This window comes from Meleagris gallopavo, chromosome 6 (assembly GCF_000146605.3).
Source record: "Meleagris gallopavo isolate NT-WF06-2002-E0010 breed Aviagen turkey brand Nicholas breeding stock chromosome 6, Turkey_5.1, whole genome shotgun sequence".
Taxonomy (NCBI): Eukaryota; Metazoa; Chordata; class Aves; order Galliformes; family Phasianidae; genus Meleagris; species Meleagris gallopavo.
Window position 1 is genome coordinate 36519475 of NC_015016.2, and position 17331 is coordinate 36536805.

Consider the following 17331-nt stretch of genomic DNA (forward strand, 5'->3'; position numbering starts at 1 on the left):
TGAAAGCCATTTTTTACTGTTATATGTCATGTCTAAGTGGAAATAATTTATTGTTTTAATTAAACCCCCACAGCTGTAGCAGTGTAGCAATGTGGGTGCAATTAGGCTAGTGTTAAAAATAGTCGTATGGAGTCTTAACAGTAACTAGGGAGGAAAGCTAGATATATGTAATAGACCTGTACAAGCACAGGTACCCCAGAGACTCACAGCAATGATGCCAGGAGCAGAGGAGATGTTTCCTGGGACACCTCCTTGCTTTAGGGAACTATCTTTCAAAGAGGTTGCCTCTCTCAGTTTTCTCTGCCTTGTCCTCTGCAGGAAGCTGCTGCTCCATGGCAAGAGGAAATACTCGGCTCCATTTCACAGCCGCAAGCCTCGCCATCCTCAGCAGACGGCCCTGCTTTTGCAGGGGCATTGCAGGAAAGCTGGACACATGCTCTTCCCTCTGCTCTGCTGGAGGGCTGGGAAGCTGCAGCCCTGCGAAGGGGCTGTGTGTGGCTGCTTCTTGGGGTTTGCTGGTTCAGCAGATTCATTACTTGAAGAAGAAACGTACCTCTGAGCGGCATCGTGCCAAAAAATCTGCAGCAAGGGCCCAAGAGTGAGATCTCAAGCAGTGAGATAAGCTTAATAATTGTCTGATGCTTTATAAAAAGAGGCAAGGGACTGTGTGATGAGACTGTCAAAGAAAATAAAGAATAGGCTTCCTTTTCTAAGGATATCAAAACTCAGAATTAGCAGAGCAATAAAGGCCTTCTAAAGTGAAAGCTGGAAACAATACATTTTTAATAAAATGGGCAGTTACTCTAATTGCTGAACCCCTACTGTTCAATTTCTTTTAGTGCCCTTATTCATTAAATTCAGCATACTTATACTTATTATTTACAGATGTATGCGTTTTAACTTGTTTATAGAAACCATGCTTTGCAGAGAGCAGTGGCTGGTATAATGCTAATTTGTAAGTGTTTATTACTGCCTATATTATGCCATTTTTAAAACAATTAAAAATACTGTTCGAGCTCATCATTGCAGTCAACCCCAAAATGCCCATGAAAATTGAAATATTAGTGTCGTGTTCTGCCTTAAAGGTTATAGGCTGTTTGTAGCAGATTGATAGTGAGCCCATTAAAGAATTCACCTGTTCTTAAAGACTTCAAGCTCAGCAGTCCAGCTTCTAGATATTATCCTAATATAACCCATTTAAACATATGCGATAGAGTTCATAATTGCCCTTGTAAATGAGAATAGAAAGGAGGGTACATAAATCAATTAGTGATATCCAGCAGTGTGGCTGCAATACAAATTAATTGGGATGATAAGCATTTTTACTGGACTGTACTTACTTGAAGTAGTTTTGATCAATGAATTGGCTCTTGCTGAGTCACTCTATTAATTTTAAGATCTAAAAATTTCTAAGGATCAAAATGGCCTCAGTTGATAGTGCTAGAATTTGAGAAATAAAATTACATGTAAAATACTGCATGGCAAATCAGTTTTAGGGCATCAGCAAATAGAGCACAGCAGTCTCATTTTGTCCATGTGATACTGAACAACTGTATAATAGTAGTACATGATTAAAGATATGAAAACTCTCATTTTCTTGCTGGATTCAAGCCACGGCAAAAAATCATGATAAATAGTGTCGTAACAACACACTGAATATATAGAAAATAAATTTATTTGGCAGACACAGTAATACTGAAAACTGATACCAACTTGGATGGGAGGCCAGCTTTCTGGAATGGAATCATTCCTTCATTCCTGTAGCATAATGCTCTGGATTATTCTGTTTGGATGCTTGAAAAGATCTGAAGATAAAAGAAAAGTGCTCAAAGTACTGTAAAGCATTTAATAACTATAAAAGGGGACTTTATGACTTAGTAAAATATCTGGATGTATATAGAGATTACAGTAACGATTTCATTATCCTTGCAATTTTTATTTCTTATTGAAGAGACTGGATTTGAGCTTTCTTCATTTTATATGTTTACAAATCAAGGCTACTTCTTGGAATTGGTGTGTTTATGACACTGTAAAACTGATCTGAAAAAAAAGAATCACACCTCTGCTATTTTTAAGTGTTTTGTCCCTCACAGCGTGACTTTTTCTTATTATTGATCCTGCAGGGAAAATATGCTAAATTTGTGACACAGTGTTATCGATAGGTCACAGAAAGGGGCTCTGTTTTCATAAATAAAGAGGCTCAAGTCCTCATCCTTTTTAAGCCAGTGCAGCTGCTTTTCTTGTGCCGCCTTGCTCCAGATGAGGATCTGACGTTGGGAATTCACTGGGAAAGCAAGGAGAGCCCCGCTTGTAAGAAAAGCTCATTTTCAAAGGAAAAGGGAACTTTGCGCAAGTGGGAGCATAATTTTCTTTGGTAAAGAAGATCCTATTTTTCAGTTTTGCAGTGATATGAGAAATTCACTCTAGATTGATGGAATTCTGCATGGTAGTGACCAGGCGGAAAATCACCGACCCGAAAAAACCACGGAGCTAGCATCTTTCGGATGTTTTTCTTCAGTTTTCCATACGATTTGTTTTTCTCCCTGTAACATGTTTTCTTTTTCATTCTGAAGGTAGGCTCTTAATACAAACTGATGAGCTGCTGCCCTATAAGCTCCGCCGTGCCTGCAGCCCCTCTGGCTATCCTGTCTGCACGCTCACTTTCACCCCAGCTCTCCCAGAAACACCTCCTGGTGTCTGTCCAACCATTTATTTAGCGAAAGACACTCCTGTTCTCAGTTCCTAGCGCATCATTATGTCTGTTCTGAGAGTAGCACCGGTGTAACCAGATGTAGTTCTTGCCTCTAATACGATTAATCATGGCAAGCTTCCACCTACAATTGTCAAGTGTAAACATGTCTCCTCTGTAGCTGCCCATATGGATAAAGCCAAATGTACAACTGCTGTGCTGACACAAATGTTAAAAAATACAGACCCCAAAACAATATAATTTTCTTTGAAGAGGTCAGGTGAACATGAATCTCCTGTATTAGATAGCTGGTACCCCATATTTTTAGTGGAGCCAGGACTTGAGAATTAGGCATTGCAAAGCTGGCAGTTCTGGAGTAGATGTTGCTCTTGTTTGAAAACACCCTGCTGAGCAAACCTACAGTGCATGAATGTGCTCTTACAGCATGGCTGCAGCCTCCTCGCTATCCTGTACACTGTAGCTAATGTATGTGTAAAGTAATTTTGTAGTTGCCAGAAGTCCTGACTTTCCTGGGAGATGCACTGGAGGTACTTGCAGTTCTAGCTCGCCTCCAGAATATTTTCAGGGCACAAGATGCAGCAATTTCAGGAAAACGTTTTTATTCAGAAATATATGGTTGGACATACTGGTAATTTCCAGACCAGATGAGCTCAGTATGTAGCACAGACACTTTTCTTCTAACCTTTTAGGTTCAGGTTTATGTCCTGGTGGTTGATGAGTCTCCTGGTGGCTTGGACAGTAGAGCCATGTGGACAGATTTTTGTGGCAGCTTCTAGTGTTGCTTCTGCCTGTGTGGGGGCATAGCACCCAAACATGGGTGTTACTGAGCAACAACCATGTGTAGGAACAGGAATCAGGAGATGAAGGGCACAAACAAATGCTGCAGGCACCATCTGAAATAAGGAAACACCTCTTGGTGAGGGATGACTGAGCTCTGGCAAAGTCTTCCGATAGTTTGTGGTTTGCCCCTTGTAGGTAATCAGAAGCTGCTTGGACATGGTCCTGGGCAATCTGCTCTGAGTGTCTCTGATTGAGCAGGGATTGGGCCAGATGGACCCAGAGGTCCCTTCCCACCTCAGCCAGTCTGTTGATTCTCTCAGGGCTGACTACTTGCTGCTGGGACTTTCCTGTGTAGTTGAATATATGCTGCAGCCATTTTGCTGAAAGTTGATTGTCACTTGTCTGTGGAAATCACCAAGTGTAGGTGAGCCTTTCACCACCCCCCTGAGCTCCTGCTAGCAGTGCTGGTGGCTCTTGCAGACAGCCGGCTGCAGAGCTGGATGCATGCTCAGACTTGGGAACTGGGCAGTGGCTCAGAGGTGTCCCCTGTTAGAGCTGATGAGCACTGATTTAATTAAGCTCCCTGCTCTGTGTTGTATGCCATCTGTAGCTTGGGGCAAGGTATGTAAGGCTGCATTTGGAAGGCAGTGTGAGAGCTATGGTTAGTTGGGCTCTCAGTTGCTGTTGAAAATCCCATTTGGGTGCTGCTTGCTTTTTTCCAGGAATTTAAGACCTAGGCAAATCAAGCTGTTAGGCTGTCAGTGCTTCTGTTTCTCATCTCTGAAGTAAAAAAGAATAGCCTTTTCCTTATCTCACTTGGGTGTTACAAAGATAAACATATGAGTGCTCGTGGGATATTCAAGTACTGGAGCATCGGAGACCATGCCTGTAGATTAGATAGGTAGTGCAGAGCAGGGTCTCATGCCACTAAATATGGCAGGGTTAGGAGAACTGCAGGCCTTGCTACGTGCCAGAGGGTGGGTGGCGGGGGCAGATCTGTGCAGCAATGCCACTTGGGAAGGCCGCTGGCGGATGGGGCCCCTGGAGGGTAGATGGCACTGTGAAGTCAGGTAATTCAATTTGCTTGCTTAAGAAATGGATTAATTAAGAGACCAGACTATTTGTGGTGGAACAGAAAAGGGTATTGCCAGAACACACCCATCTTTCACTGGGCAACCAAGAGAAGATGTTTGTAGGAATACTGAATCTGTGCAGCAAATGAAAAAGGGAGTATGCTGTTGAAGAACAGAAATTGTATTAGACTGGAAAAAAAGGATAAGCAACTGGTAGACATTGTTGCTTTCTGATTTACCACAAACATATCTGGATAGCCCTGCTGTGCTGGCAGTAAGAAGTTGAATTTTATGTTCTGGCCCTGATCACCTGATACAAATAAAGACGTCAGTCGGCTATCCTGCTGTCATATGGCTGAGACCAGTATCCACTGACTCCATTGACTTAAGTTACTTTAGTCTGCTGGCTAACATTGCACATCTGCAATTGAAACCTTGTAATTTTGCTGATTAAGGCCAACCAGCGGCCTGGCTCGGAGCAGCCTAAAGTCTAAACACTTGAGATGCAAAAGGATAGGGAGAAGCAAATGCTGTCTTGATTGTGTGCTTGTCTTCAGTGGAGTGCGGCCAAATTTGTAGCTGGAACTTCATTAGGGTAAGAATATCAAAGCATGTGCTTAACTACTCCTTGTACTTGCGAGGCTGGGGACAGAGTTCAGCGGGACCACTCTTCTCCCAGCTGTGGCTGGACAGGAGCCAGCTGTCCTATCACTGCTTTACTGACAAAAGTCTTAACAGCAAAAGCACTTCAGCTTTAGAGACTTCTGCCAAGTGGGCTGCCTCTATCAGAGCTTGCACCTTGTCCGAGATAGCTGTTGGCAGCAGGAGCCATGCCATAGGCATAGGCATGGCTCTGAAAATGACCTCGGCTGAGGCACCTTCTGGGTGACCTTGTGGCAGTTTGTCTATTAGCTAGAACTTGCAACTTGGACTTTTGATCTCCACAACCTCTACTTCTTGTAAGCTTGGTTGTTTTTTGAATTGTACTGTAGGATTCTCAAACTGTACACAGTACTCTTAGCTTTTCAGATAACAAAGAGATCGTTTGGGATTGGGCACCCTCAAGTAAAAGCCGAATCATAAAGTATAGACTTTTGACGTCCCTGTTGAAAAAGACCCTTTTTCATAGTAAAACCAAACCTGTCTTTCAAGGCCAAAACGTGCCTTTTTTCTTTTAAGATGTAGACTGTCCTGTAGAGTTGAGCTATGGCTTGATTAAAATTTAAGCTGGAAAAATTGTAATGAGGAATTAAGTAAAATAACTTACGTTTAACATCATGGCTTTAAGACAGATGTGCACAGCTAGCAAGACACAAGTAATGAAAAAGAAACCCTAAAATGTGAAAGATGTTAAGTACTTCTGAAAACTCTGATAGTAATATCTCAATGTGGAGTTATCGTGGCAGCCTATGTTTTATAATCCAGGTATGTTGTGTTCACTCTAATAAAAAACATTCCTTCCAGAACTTCACTGCATACCCAGCCATACGAGGGAAGATTTTTGATTGTGTTTTGGATGTGGTAATTCAGTGCAAGTTGATCAACATTTGGCATGTTGTTTCCCCTGAGCCTTTTCCTCTTTCTTCCTGCCCTCAGCCCACTCGACCTCCCTGCAGTAAATTGTCATGTAGAAGAGCGATCGAGTATAGAGATGTCAATAAAGTGAAATAGTACCCCGACTTCTTTGCCTTTGCTGTTTGCTTTGAAAGAGAGAAAATCAGGGTCTTCATGCAAAGCGAAGATTTTGTTTTTCATCTTTCTGTTGTCTCTGATCTGCACCTGTTGTATATATGGTAAAAATATCTGGGACTTATAACCCAGCAACAGTCCGCAGCCAGAGTCATGTGTGACCGGGTCAAACACACACTCGCTGGAAGGTCATGGCCAGGTTACTAAGTCAAGGCTGGCAAGTCTCCACCATAATGTTTTCTTTCTCTCGCACTTTTTTTTTTCTTCCCCCTCTTGTCTGTCTTCCAAACAACAGTTTTTTTTTTTAAAACCCTCGTAACAATGCAAACTATTTAAGCATGACAAATTCAAAGAGGTTTTTTATTTAAAAAAAATTGGGGCAGGGGGTTGAGTCAATGATATTTTGGATTTAATTTTATAGTACAGTTTTATGTGGCACATGAAAGAGAGAAATTTGTATTGAAACAATTGAGACCCACTTTCCCAGTTCCTGGCTCTTTCCTGGAAGATGATTAAAAGCAGACTTTTTTTTTCCAGACTAGACATAAAAATTAAATGATCTACAGTATATAGTTATTTTTCAAATGTTTGGAGGCTTATAAATAACTTCTACAATCAAATGCACACATACAAGCAGCAGAGAATCTGGTTCTAATTACTTGTACTTTAGTTGAACTTTGGCGTTTCCTTTGACTTTCTGCCTAATGTATGTGAGCTGTGTGCCTTGCACTCCTGCAGAGAATTCAAATAAAAAAAAAAAAAAGGCAAAAAATCCAGACTCTTGTTGGTGCCAACAAAAATGAGGGTTAACAGAATGTTTTGACCAAATGCAACACTTTGCTATTCACCCTAATTAGCTGAAATTGCTGCTTCCCACCAGGGACCCTGAGCTCAGTATTCACAATTCCCTTGAGGCTATCCAGGAAATGCCATTTGCTTTACAACTTCTTATTCTTTTAAGACTCAACTGTCCAAAGTGTGCGTTAACATACTAGCTTAATAATCGAGGTTCCTGGTGAAACGAAAGGCATTTCATAATGCCTGCTTCTACTTGGTCACAAAGTGAAATACCTCTATCTGTCAACATGGTTTAGCTGGCAGTAAATTAGCTCTCGCAAAGCACGCTGTGCTTTTCAAGATCTTATCTGCTACTTTATCTAACCTTTAGAAATATTTCAGACATCTTAGGAATGGTGAAGTGACCTATTGTTTGCCAGCCCCTGTGTGCTCTGGCAGCATTCAGGTGTTCTGCACTGTGCTTGGGCTCTGTTTTCTCAGGTGAGCAGTGTCACTGCCTACAGGATAAGGGTGCAGAGCATCAAAGAAGTTACTTTGACTGAACTGTTCCTAAAATTCTAAGACTAATTGAAAAATTTCCAAACTTTGACTTTTTGGAAATGTCATCTGTGTCCCCCTCTATGCTTCTTTTTTTGGTGTGTTTTTTAGCTTCCATGTGCAGGCATGCATAGATGAAAACGAGTTCCACTGCTGTTTTTCCAGTAGCCATCCATGTGACACAAAACTAGTGCTCAAAACCCAGTGAGCTTCAGTCACTACAAGCTTCTGCACCTTCTGCATTTCCACACTGGCAGTATGTATATTTTCAAATACAGAGTTTAAAAGGCTAAATCCAAGGAAGAACAATGAGTCAGAAGACAACTAGGAGTAGAATTTCTGCTCCCAAAACCTCATACATCTTGTCTAGGATCAAATGTTCCTAAACTCTCTAGGCAGTTGTTCATCTGACACAAGTATTGCATTGAGTAGGTTCAGCTTTTCCAGTAGCATATATATCTGAGTGTTTTGAGGCGCATCTTTGGTTTGTTTTTTTTTCTGGGTTTTTCACTCTCAAGTTTTCCAGAAAAAAAAGTAAACCTGCAATGGCATCTTCAGATTGTCAGCTGTTGACCACTTTTTCTTTCTTCCTTTATGAACTGAGCTGGTTGGTTAATCTCTTCTGAGCAACCCAGGTTGCTGGTGCTTGGCCAGTGCCCGACAGACCTGCATTGTACATATGGTTTACTCTGTGAACGTCACTATTAGATCCTGGGGCTTGTTTACAATGAGATTGTTGAAAAAACAGAAGTGTGTCGGCATTATTCCTCATAGACTGCTTTTCACAAACCAAAATCACAGAAGGATTGTGGGAGTGTGGTTGTTTTATTGAATGACACAACCTTGTTTTCCCAAGGGAAGCCTAAAAACCGCCTTTCAGACTGACTGGGAGAATTGAATGAGCTAATACGAAACACATTGTCTGCTGATATTAGAGTTTTAAACTAAAATTTTATCATTCTGAGACTGATTGGAAACCACTATAATACTTGTGCTAGCGTGAAATAAGACACAGAATGTTTGAGGACTCTCAAGGGCATTTGATGAATCTGACTTTAATTTAGAAGTACTAATAGATTATTGATTTAAGCAGGATGACTGTGCAGAAATCAATAACGGAGCACTCCGTGTCTCTCTTAAATACCAAAAATTACTATTGAGAAGAAATGATTGTTCTCGCTTCTTTTTTCATTAACAAAAAAGCTCATTAAAGTTTTCTTGGTCCAGTAGGAAGCTGCAGATATTTGATTTGTCGAAGTTAAGCATGTTTAATGCTGAAACAGTTAAGTATGGTTCTAGACATTGTTTTAACACGAAGATTTATTGAGTCACATGTTATTTTACTTTTCTGTTTTTCCACACAAACCTTCCTATTGTTACATATATAAATAAATTGGTCCTGTTGAAAAGATATTTCTGTGCTTAAAATCAGTGCCTGTAACACTCCACTCCAGCATTTACTTTCTTGCGTCCTTGAAGTTGATGGTTGTTTAACCCAAGTAAAAATGGCAGAAATTGTCCCTTCCCCAACAAGTAATCAGAAGTCGTATCATGTGCTGTGATTCTCTCTTTGAATTTTGAAGAACTTGAGTTGACAATGAATCATGGGTTTAATACAAATGTATCATCTCAGTAATCTGAAAAATACCATGTACAGTAAATCTTGTCTCGGATTTTCCATTGAGTAATATTCTTTAGGGCCTGCTGGTAGTGCTCTGGAGATTTAGCTGTGCAGATAGTGCCTAATATTTCTGGATAGATCTGAGTTCACAGATTCTGTCATTTCTGTGTATCTGTTGAAAAGTTGGAGGGATTTATCTGAGGAACAGCAGAACAGCTAGGTGAAACATGGAAATGTATTGCACATCCACCATAAATGTGAGGAATGATGACAGCATATCACAGAAAACTAATGCAGATGTTCTGAAAAGATCTAGTTCACGTGTCTTATCTCACATCACAGAGCTTTCATGTTCTCTCACTGAAAAGGATGGTTGGCTTTCTAGCAAGTTCAAAACAAATGGCCATCCAGAAATATTAAGGCAATAAAGGACATGGGGTCATAATATCTAATAGCTTTTTCTCAGAGAGGTTTCCTGATGCTACAAATCGTAGAGTTGATAAGGAAGTGTTACTGGATTGTGCTGGTTTTACTGATGAACAACAACAGAAATTACTTATTCCGGTAATTTTCACTTTGGGTCTTATTCACTTGCCTCTTTACATATGTCCTGATCCATTTTCGTATCTTTTTGTGGTGGAATTGCACATGCAAAATTGTAGACAATGGCAAAAGATGTAAAGCTCATCCAAAACCAGTGGTGGATTGGAAACACACATACCTTGGTTTTGCATTTAAGGTTGATATCCAGTGTACACACATGGATCCCATGTAATTCCGTAAGCTAAAAGCAGAAGGTGAGCCCAAGGCTTTCCATTTCTGGGGCCTTTTAAAATAATTAAGCTGTGTATCTGAAGTGAGATGAAGCTTTTTTGGTGTTTAGTAGCTGGATCATGACACTTTACATCCCAGATAGTTTAAAATACACTGTTGAGTGTACAGCGTATACTTCTGTCCCTAGTTGCCTTTTTTTGTTTCTAATTTTTTATTCAACAAAGACAGGAATGAGCCAGTTTGATCATTGTAATACAGTAAATGACTGATTATTTGAAATTCATTCATGAGTCATTCATTTATATTCCTTTTTTCTTTTTAGCAGTTGAAACTCAGAGCACCAGTTCTGAGGAACTTGTTCCAAGCCCTCCTTCACCACTTCCACCCCCGCGTGTTTACAAGCCCTGTTTTGTCTGTCAAGACAAATCATCTGGATATCACTATGGTGTCAGTGCTTGTGAGGGATGTAAGGTGAGTGCCACTGTCTCCCTTTCTTTTTATAGTAATGCATTTTGGTTTTGGGAGGGACTAGGCAGTGAAGTTGCTTGTGTGAATTAATTCTGATACATGAGTAAAGCCAAATAAATGACCATCATTCCTGGAATTCTTTTCCTCTGTAACTCCTGCCAAAGTATGTCTTTCAGGGACTTTCATAAGCATTGACTAACATCAGAATGTGGTTGCAGATGCAGAGCTAATCAAATAAAAAGTGATAATGCTTTAAGACTCTTCATTATCCATTTATAAGTGTACCTTAAGAACTCATATAGTTGTTCTCTGAGCCTTGCTATTTCTGTGGGAGAAGGACCTGATTATGTGGAAATTTTTTGCATAGTCTAACTAATTTCAAATCAAATTGGGAGTTTGAAGATTAGCAGAATGGCATTCGCAAAATGTAATCTGGCAGTGCTGGCACATTTGCTAGCTTTTTCTAATGCCACAATTGTCAGAGTATGAATGAATGTTCCGTAGGATGCAGTAATATATGATATGCAATATCACATTATGATATGATATTGCAACCAATATGCAATTCCAAAGCAGAAGATGTATTTAAAGATGAGATACATATCAGAGAAGCATTATCAACTAAACTGTGTGTAGATGGCAGTAATTAGAAGTGAATACACAGTGAACAACATGTGTGCAAGGAAAAATATAGTGCAAAAAGTGATAAAGAAAAGATATGTCCCAAATGGCCTCATGGTTGTCTTTGTACCCTGACATGATGTTCTTTTCTAACAACTAGACATAATATCTGTACTTCTAATCCTTCAGATTAGAATAGTTGTCTAGTGTTTAGTGCAGTGAAGATCCTGAGGCCTGATGAAAATGTGACAGCTGCTACATATATATTAATAAAGTTACTAGAGTAAGTAATAAAAGATGTTTTGCTGGTTTATTTGTATCAAGAATAGTAAAATCTTTCAGATACTGTGCAGTTAGGCATTTTTACTTTATTCTTTCATCCTACAACATCTTCCACACCATTGGCCTTTTGTAGTGACATTAAATATATCATAGTTCTGGGTTTGTGTCTTTAGGCGGAAAACTATTGGATGAGAATCTGGTTTTCCCACTGTTCTATAACTTCAGATACTGAGATAGTGAAAGTAAGCATTGAAACTCATCTCTGCTTTAGAATCGCTTTTTATATTGAGGTTTTCCTTGGATATTGTCTGTATCTTTTGCATGCCACAAAACTACTGAATTTTAAGTGTCTGTTAAGAAAAGCTATGGTAAGAATATGCTCCAGCTGATTTCATTTAATGGGAAGTCTCATCACACGCAGATGCTAACACACAAATGGTGGCGTCATTTGCTCACCTACAGACTTACTCTAAGCACAGATGTAATTGCAGACTGTGGCAGAAAGGTCACATGTTCCTAAGACTTCATTATTTTTGAAAAATACGCTAGGATATACGGTGGGGCTTTTATTGGCATACTGCAAAGCATTTTCGTAAATAATTAAGACCACACTTGTCAAAATACATGAAGAAATTAATCTTGTAAGGTAGTAGCTGTTATTCATTGCCATTTAACAACAAAACCGTGTTCATTTATTTGTTAATTTGTAGGATGGGATAATTCAACAGTTAGCAGTAGCTGCCGGTTTTTTCAGTGTTTGTTTGTTTGTTTGTTTTCCTTTTTTTTTTTTAAGAGATGAATTACATATGAAACCTGTAAGCGTATGAGAAACAAAAAGGATTCCAAATCAATGATATGATTGCTTAAGACTGGTAATATTTGGAGTAGCTGACACGAGCTCTTCAACATGTTTGACTAAGATTTAAAAAGCTTATGCCACTGATTGAATCACCATCCTTAGTGAGTGCCAGGGGCTGGCAAATAACACAGTGAGCCAGCCAATGGGCAGTAAGGTGCTGTGTTTGCTGTTCAGAGTTGTTTGAGCTTTCAGATCAACAGAAGGGATGTGCTGGATATCAGCAGACAGTAATATGTGACCAAAACACCAAAAAAAAATAGCTGCAGAAACTTCTACACTGACAATTTCTACTTTTTCTCCAAAGAACATTGCCCTTTTTGAGTCCTTTTAGACCACTTAGTTTATTTTCCTTTATCTTTCCTCTTTGTTTGCTCCTGTACCTTGAGAAGCTGCTGCCTTGCAGCTTTCTAACGACCTAGGTTCCCACCTGTACCCAAGTCTACCTTCACCCTACATTCCAACTATCAGTTCTGTCTTCACACTTCTTTTCGCCCTTGTGCAAAAATCTATCAAGTTACTTTGTGAGTTTAAGTAAACACTCATAATTGTCCATCACTACTGGGGAAGTCTCATTTTCTGTGGATCTCTGTTTTTCAGTTGGTTAACCCTGGTTTTTAGAAAGTACAAATTTCACTGATGGCTTTTGCACAGTGTTGTAGTTTCATGCTGTTTTTCTGATAAGTCAGAAAATGATAATAAGAACTCATGTTCTACCTTTCTTCTCATTAACAAATACATATATTTATTTTTTCTTTGCTTGAACACATATTTCCATGCAATTTCAAAAGAACTTTATTTTCTTGCAAATTTACAATATTTGCCATTTCACTGCAGTTGACTAACATTTCAAAATATGTTGGGATATGGAGATGTAACCTCACTTTCTGATCACTGGGTTGCATTTCTTTCTGCACCTGATTTACTAGACCTTCATTCATTTTTTCCTCTTGCACTGGACTTTCCTCTTCTCTGAGATCCTTTTCTCGAGCCCTTTCCCTTTTCCTTTCTGACTCATTTACCTTTCCTTTCAAATTCTTGGCAGTCTTGTTTCTCATTGGAAATACAAAAAGAAAATTCCCCTCATACCATATTTCTCTCTCTAATTAGAGCCCTGTTCCTTTTGTTTTTCTGTGATAGCTCTCCGTTAGTTTTCTTCTGGTTTTCTGTCTGGTCCTCCTTTCCCTTTCTGTTCTGAGTTGCTGGTGAAGCTGCCATGAAGGTGATCATTAGCATTTCCTTCTAGTGCAAAGGGACAGCTTTCTGTCCTTGAGATTTTGGGTTTATTATCGCCTTTGGTTCGGCAGCCTTTCATTTTCTTGGTTTTCAGGGCTCTTTACAGTCTCCTCTTACTTAGTTTACTGTTTATTTAACGCTCCCCTAAATGACTCTTTTATCCATTTGCTGATATTGTTCCCTGAGGTTCAGTTCCTTAGTTTTCTGTCCCAAAAGCATCAGCTACTGAACTGTTTTACAGTGCAGCTCACAGTCCAATGCCCTGTGAGCCAAAAGCAATATTCTGCTAATGAAGGGCATGTACTTAATGGAGACCCTTCTAGCCATGAGCCTTTGGAGAGCTGTGACTGGCCATTAAGACACTGAGATGCTCCATTGGGGAACCAGGGAAACACTGCAGTGGAAACTTTTAATTTCTCTCAGCTGTCACCTGCCCATGGTTGATTTCCAAAACTACCTCCACTCTAACTGCATCCCCTCCTGTCTGTACCTGGTGTGCCTCTTGCTTGGCTGATTGCTACTGTGGATGCAGATTTCCTGAGGACAGAACTTTCCATCTCACTGTGTTTTTCAGACATCATGCCATGACATCATTGCTAATCTGCTCTGTAACTCACACAACACGTTGTCCTGTTGGTCCCAGGATCTACACTCAGCTGCCTTCATTGTCAAACTCTAGCTGTGGTCTTCTTGTGTGGTTTTTAGATTTCAGCTTGGTGCCTTCTCTGCTTCTTTCTTGCCCTTTTTCTCCACACTGTCATCTTTGGACCTTATTGTTTTAGGAACCCAGGAGCAGTCTCCCATTCTCCTTTGCCAAATGCTTTCTCTTTTCACATATTTTAAACCCTGCTTTTTAAAGTGATCCTTCTGTTTTACTCTTGACCAATGTCTGCAGTGCTGCCCCCCACTAGAAATAATGTTCTATAGCTTATTTCAGGATCATATGCTTAGGTTTTTTGAGGCTGGTGTGTTTCATAGTATGCACTTATGAACCACAGTGGAAGTTTAGAAGCTGTCTAAATAATGTTAAGAGATTTCGTTTTCTAATTTTAATATGTTCGTGCTGAAAATTCAGTGATTATAGGTTTAGAGTACCTGACTTCTTGCCTTCCAAATTTGAAAATGGGACACTTGTGCAAATTTGGTATCTTATTAAAAAAAGAGGTTTTTTTTATTTGATCAGCCATACTGAACAGTCAGGGTATTTTTTATTATTTTTATTTTAAACCAATTAAATAGTAAGAATCTTGGCTTGTTTATTTCTGAGTGTGATAATGCAAAAGACTGATGTGCATTTTAGTCTGTTAATGGCTTTGTATATATTAAAATCTCAAAATCAAGCCAATCTTCACAGTGCTCTTGTGTTCTGTGGAAATTCCAGAGCCAACCCATCTTTTTAAGAGTAAAATACAACACATTTACAATATTAAACTTATTTACAGCTTTTCCATTTTGTAAACGGTGTGGCATTTCAAAGGCGGGTTTTGGAATTTGTGTGTTTTATGACCTCAGTTGAAGACTTCTAAAAACTTTCTTTTTTCTTGGTCTCTGGGCGTTGCTAGATAGCATGCAAACAAATTCCATACAAAATGAGCGGCTTGGATTTATCCAGCTGGTACAAGTGGTTATAGGGCTGCCACTGAATGCTCAACTCTTTGGGCATGACTTTATTCATCATTGTAGCTGGGTTTGCAAAAAGAGAGATTGAGTGTTGTGGGCTGGTTTCTCAAACAATGCCATCACTGTGTGGGCAATGAGGAGAAGCTGATGTTCTGGCAAATTCAGCTGTCTCCTAAAGCCTTGTCCCTTGTTCTGAGCATTTAAAAGACAGCATTCCTCTGCTGGCAGCCCTGCCTGGATTCCTGGTTTGAATTCAGTGGGCAGCAAAGATACCCAGAGGAGTTCCGAAGAGAAAAAAATGCAACATAAAAGAGAGTAGGTTTACGGTCCAAGAGTTTTGCCTGAATGATCAAGGTGCCTCTCTGCCGATGGCTGCTGCTAGTGGACAAAAATGTACTAATTCTATTCTGAGTGATCACAGATTATCTTTTATTGTAAAAGAATAACATCAGAGTTCTCTTAAGAAAATGCACCTAATGTAGGATAGCCACCATATTTTCAGGGGTGTTTTAGCTGTGACTCCTTTCTGACTCAAATGCTTATTTTTTTAATTGCAAAGATTTTAAGTGGTTTGGAGAATAGCTGTTGATATAAACATCGAAATTTAGGTCAATAATTCTGTAGACTAACTCAAAAAAAAGATAAGATACGCATAATATGAGGGAAGAGAAGGGGAAAGGGAAGGGAAAGGTGGGGGGGGGGGAAGAGGAGAAGAGAGGAAGGGGAAGAAAAGGGAAGAGGAGAAAATCAAACAGTTTTTGCTTTATCCAAATTTGCTGATCCCAGTGGATGATGAGAGAAAAGCTGTCATGCTACTAGTCCTTCCTTGCTTGCATACCAGTGCACTGGAGGTAGCTCTATCACTCAGCTGGGGGACCAAAATCAGTTACCTAACTTGGAAGTCTTAGCTCTGAGCCTCTCCAGTCAGTGGAGAGAGAGAACTTCCTCTGCTGAGTCATTCAGAGAATCTAAATTAGATCTGCACTGGGGCAGCCTGTCCCCATGAGTCATTTGGTTAGGTACCTAAATAATAAGCTTTGTTAGTAATCCCCAGGATGTCCTCCATGGTTTTGTCCCTCTGGACTCTCATATTGTTGGAGTTTCCCTGTTGCAGTCCATGAATCCATGGTCACTGCAGGTCAACAACTGATTTACAAAATTCTACAGACTGAAAGTGGAAAAGGTTTTGATTTGATTTATTTAGAGTTCAGTGGCAAGGATATGCTTTAGTCTGCAGGAAATGTTGATGAGTGGCCTAAAATATTTTAGGGACTGTTGTATCAGTGTTCTGTTTATGGAACAGTATCCTTCAGGACAGATGCCTTTTTCTTTTAGTAATGCCTATTACATCATATGAGGACAGATGTGCATTTTTTGAGGCAGTTCTGGTACTGTAGAGGGATCTTAAGCAGCATTTCTTTCTGGTATCCACACTTTTGCACATGTTAGCTTCCAGCTATAATGTAATTATATTTATGTTTGTATTTATGCCCCTTTACTGGAAATTAAGGATCCAGACATCAAATTTTCTGAGTTACCTAGCACTAAAAATAAAAGCAAACATCTTAAAATGAGTTTGCCAGTGTTCTATAATTTGCTTGTTTTCTTTCTTCTGGCACGTTCTAATCAACTACAAATGAAAGAAAAAGTAAGAAATGTAAAGTTGAAAGTGCTTTTTTTCTAAGCCTTAAATATTTGATTATAGAAAGCATATGATTTGTATCAGGGAAAGAAGTAATATTGTTTGCAGTGATGCCATTGTAAAAGCTTCCATCAGTTCAAAGAAAAATATAGATCAGCTTGAATGATCAAGCTGTATTCGTCTCCATTTAAGCTGCATTAGTAAGTGACAGTGCAGGCAGTAGAGATGCATGCTGTCACTCATGCACAGCTATGAAAAATTCCTCAAATCATGGAAAATTGCTCCTAGTTTTAGCTATATCAACTATCATTTTTCAGAAGATGAAAAATGTATTTTGAGTTATATTTCTGCATACTGTTAAGACCAACTGATCTTAAATGCTGAGTATTTTGCAGCATAGCAATGTTCAAAGCCATTTGTTTGCAGAAAGCAGTGCCACTTGCAAGAAGCAGGACCATGTACAGGAAGATGCGGAAGGAATTGCAAGCGATATAAATGCAGTGCTACAAACTTGGAGTTTTTATATATGTCATATGATCAGAGGAGGCCTAATTGTTTCAAATGCTGTAACTACTTAAGATTTAAGTTTTTCAAATATGTTTAAAAATTAAAAAAAAAAAAAAG

At 39.5% G+C, this 17331-nt stretch overlaps 1 protein-coding gene across 3 annotated transcripts in view; it reads left to right on the forward strand.

Moving 5' to 3' along the window:
- RARB (retinoic acid receptor beta) overlaps positions 1–17331 on the forward strand; it is a 311624-nt gene that overhangs the window by 234018 nt on the left and 60275 nt on the right. For 2 of the 3 annotated variants that reach the window (XM_031553940.1, XM_003207191.3), the window contains one exon: positions 10305–10453. In XM_031553940.1, coding sequence (XP_031409800.1) covers positions 10305–10453 — 149 coding nt within the window. The remainder of the gene's footprint in view (positions 1–10304; positions 10454–17331) is intronic. The other variant, XM_010712869.2, reaches the window with a different exon arrangement.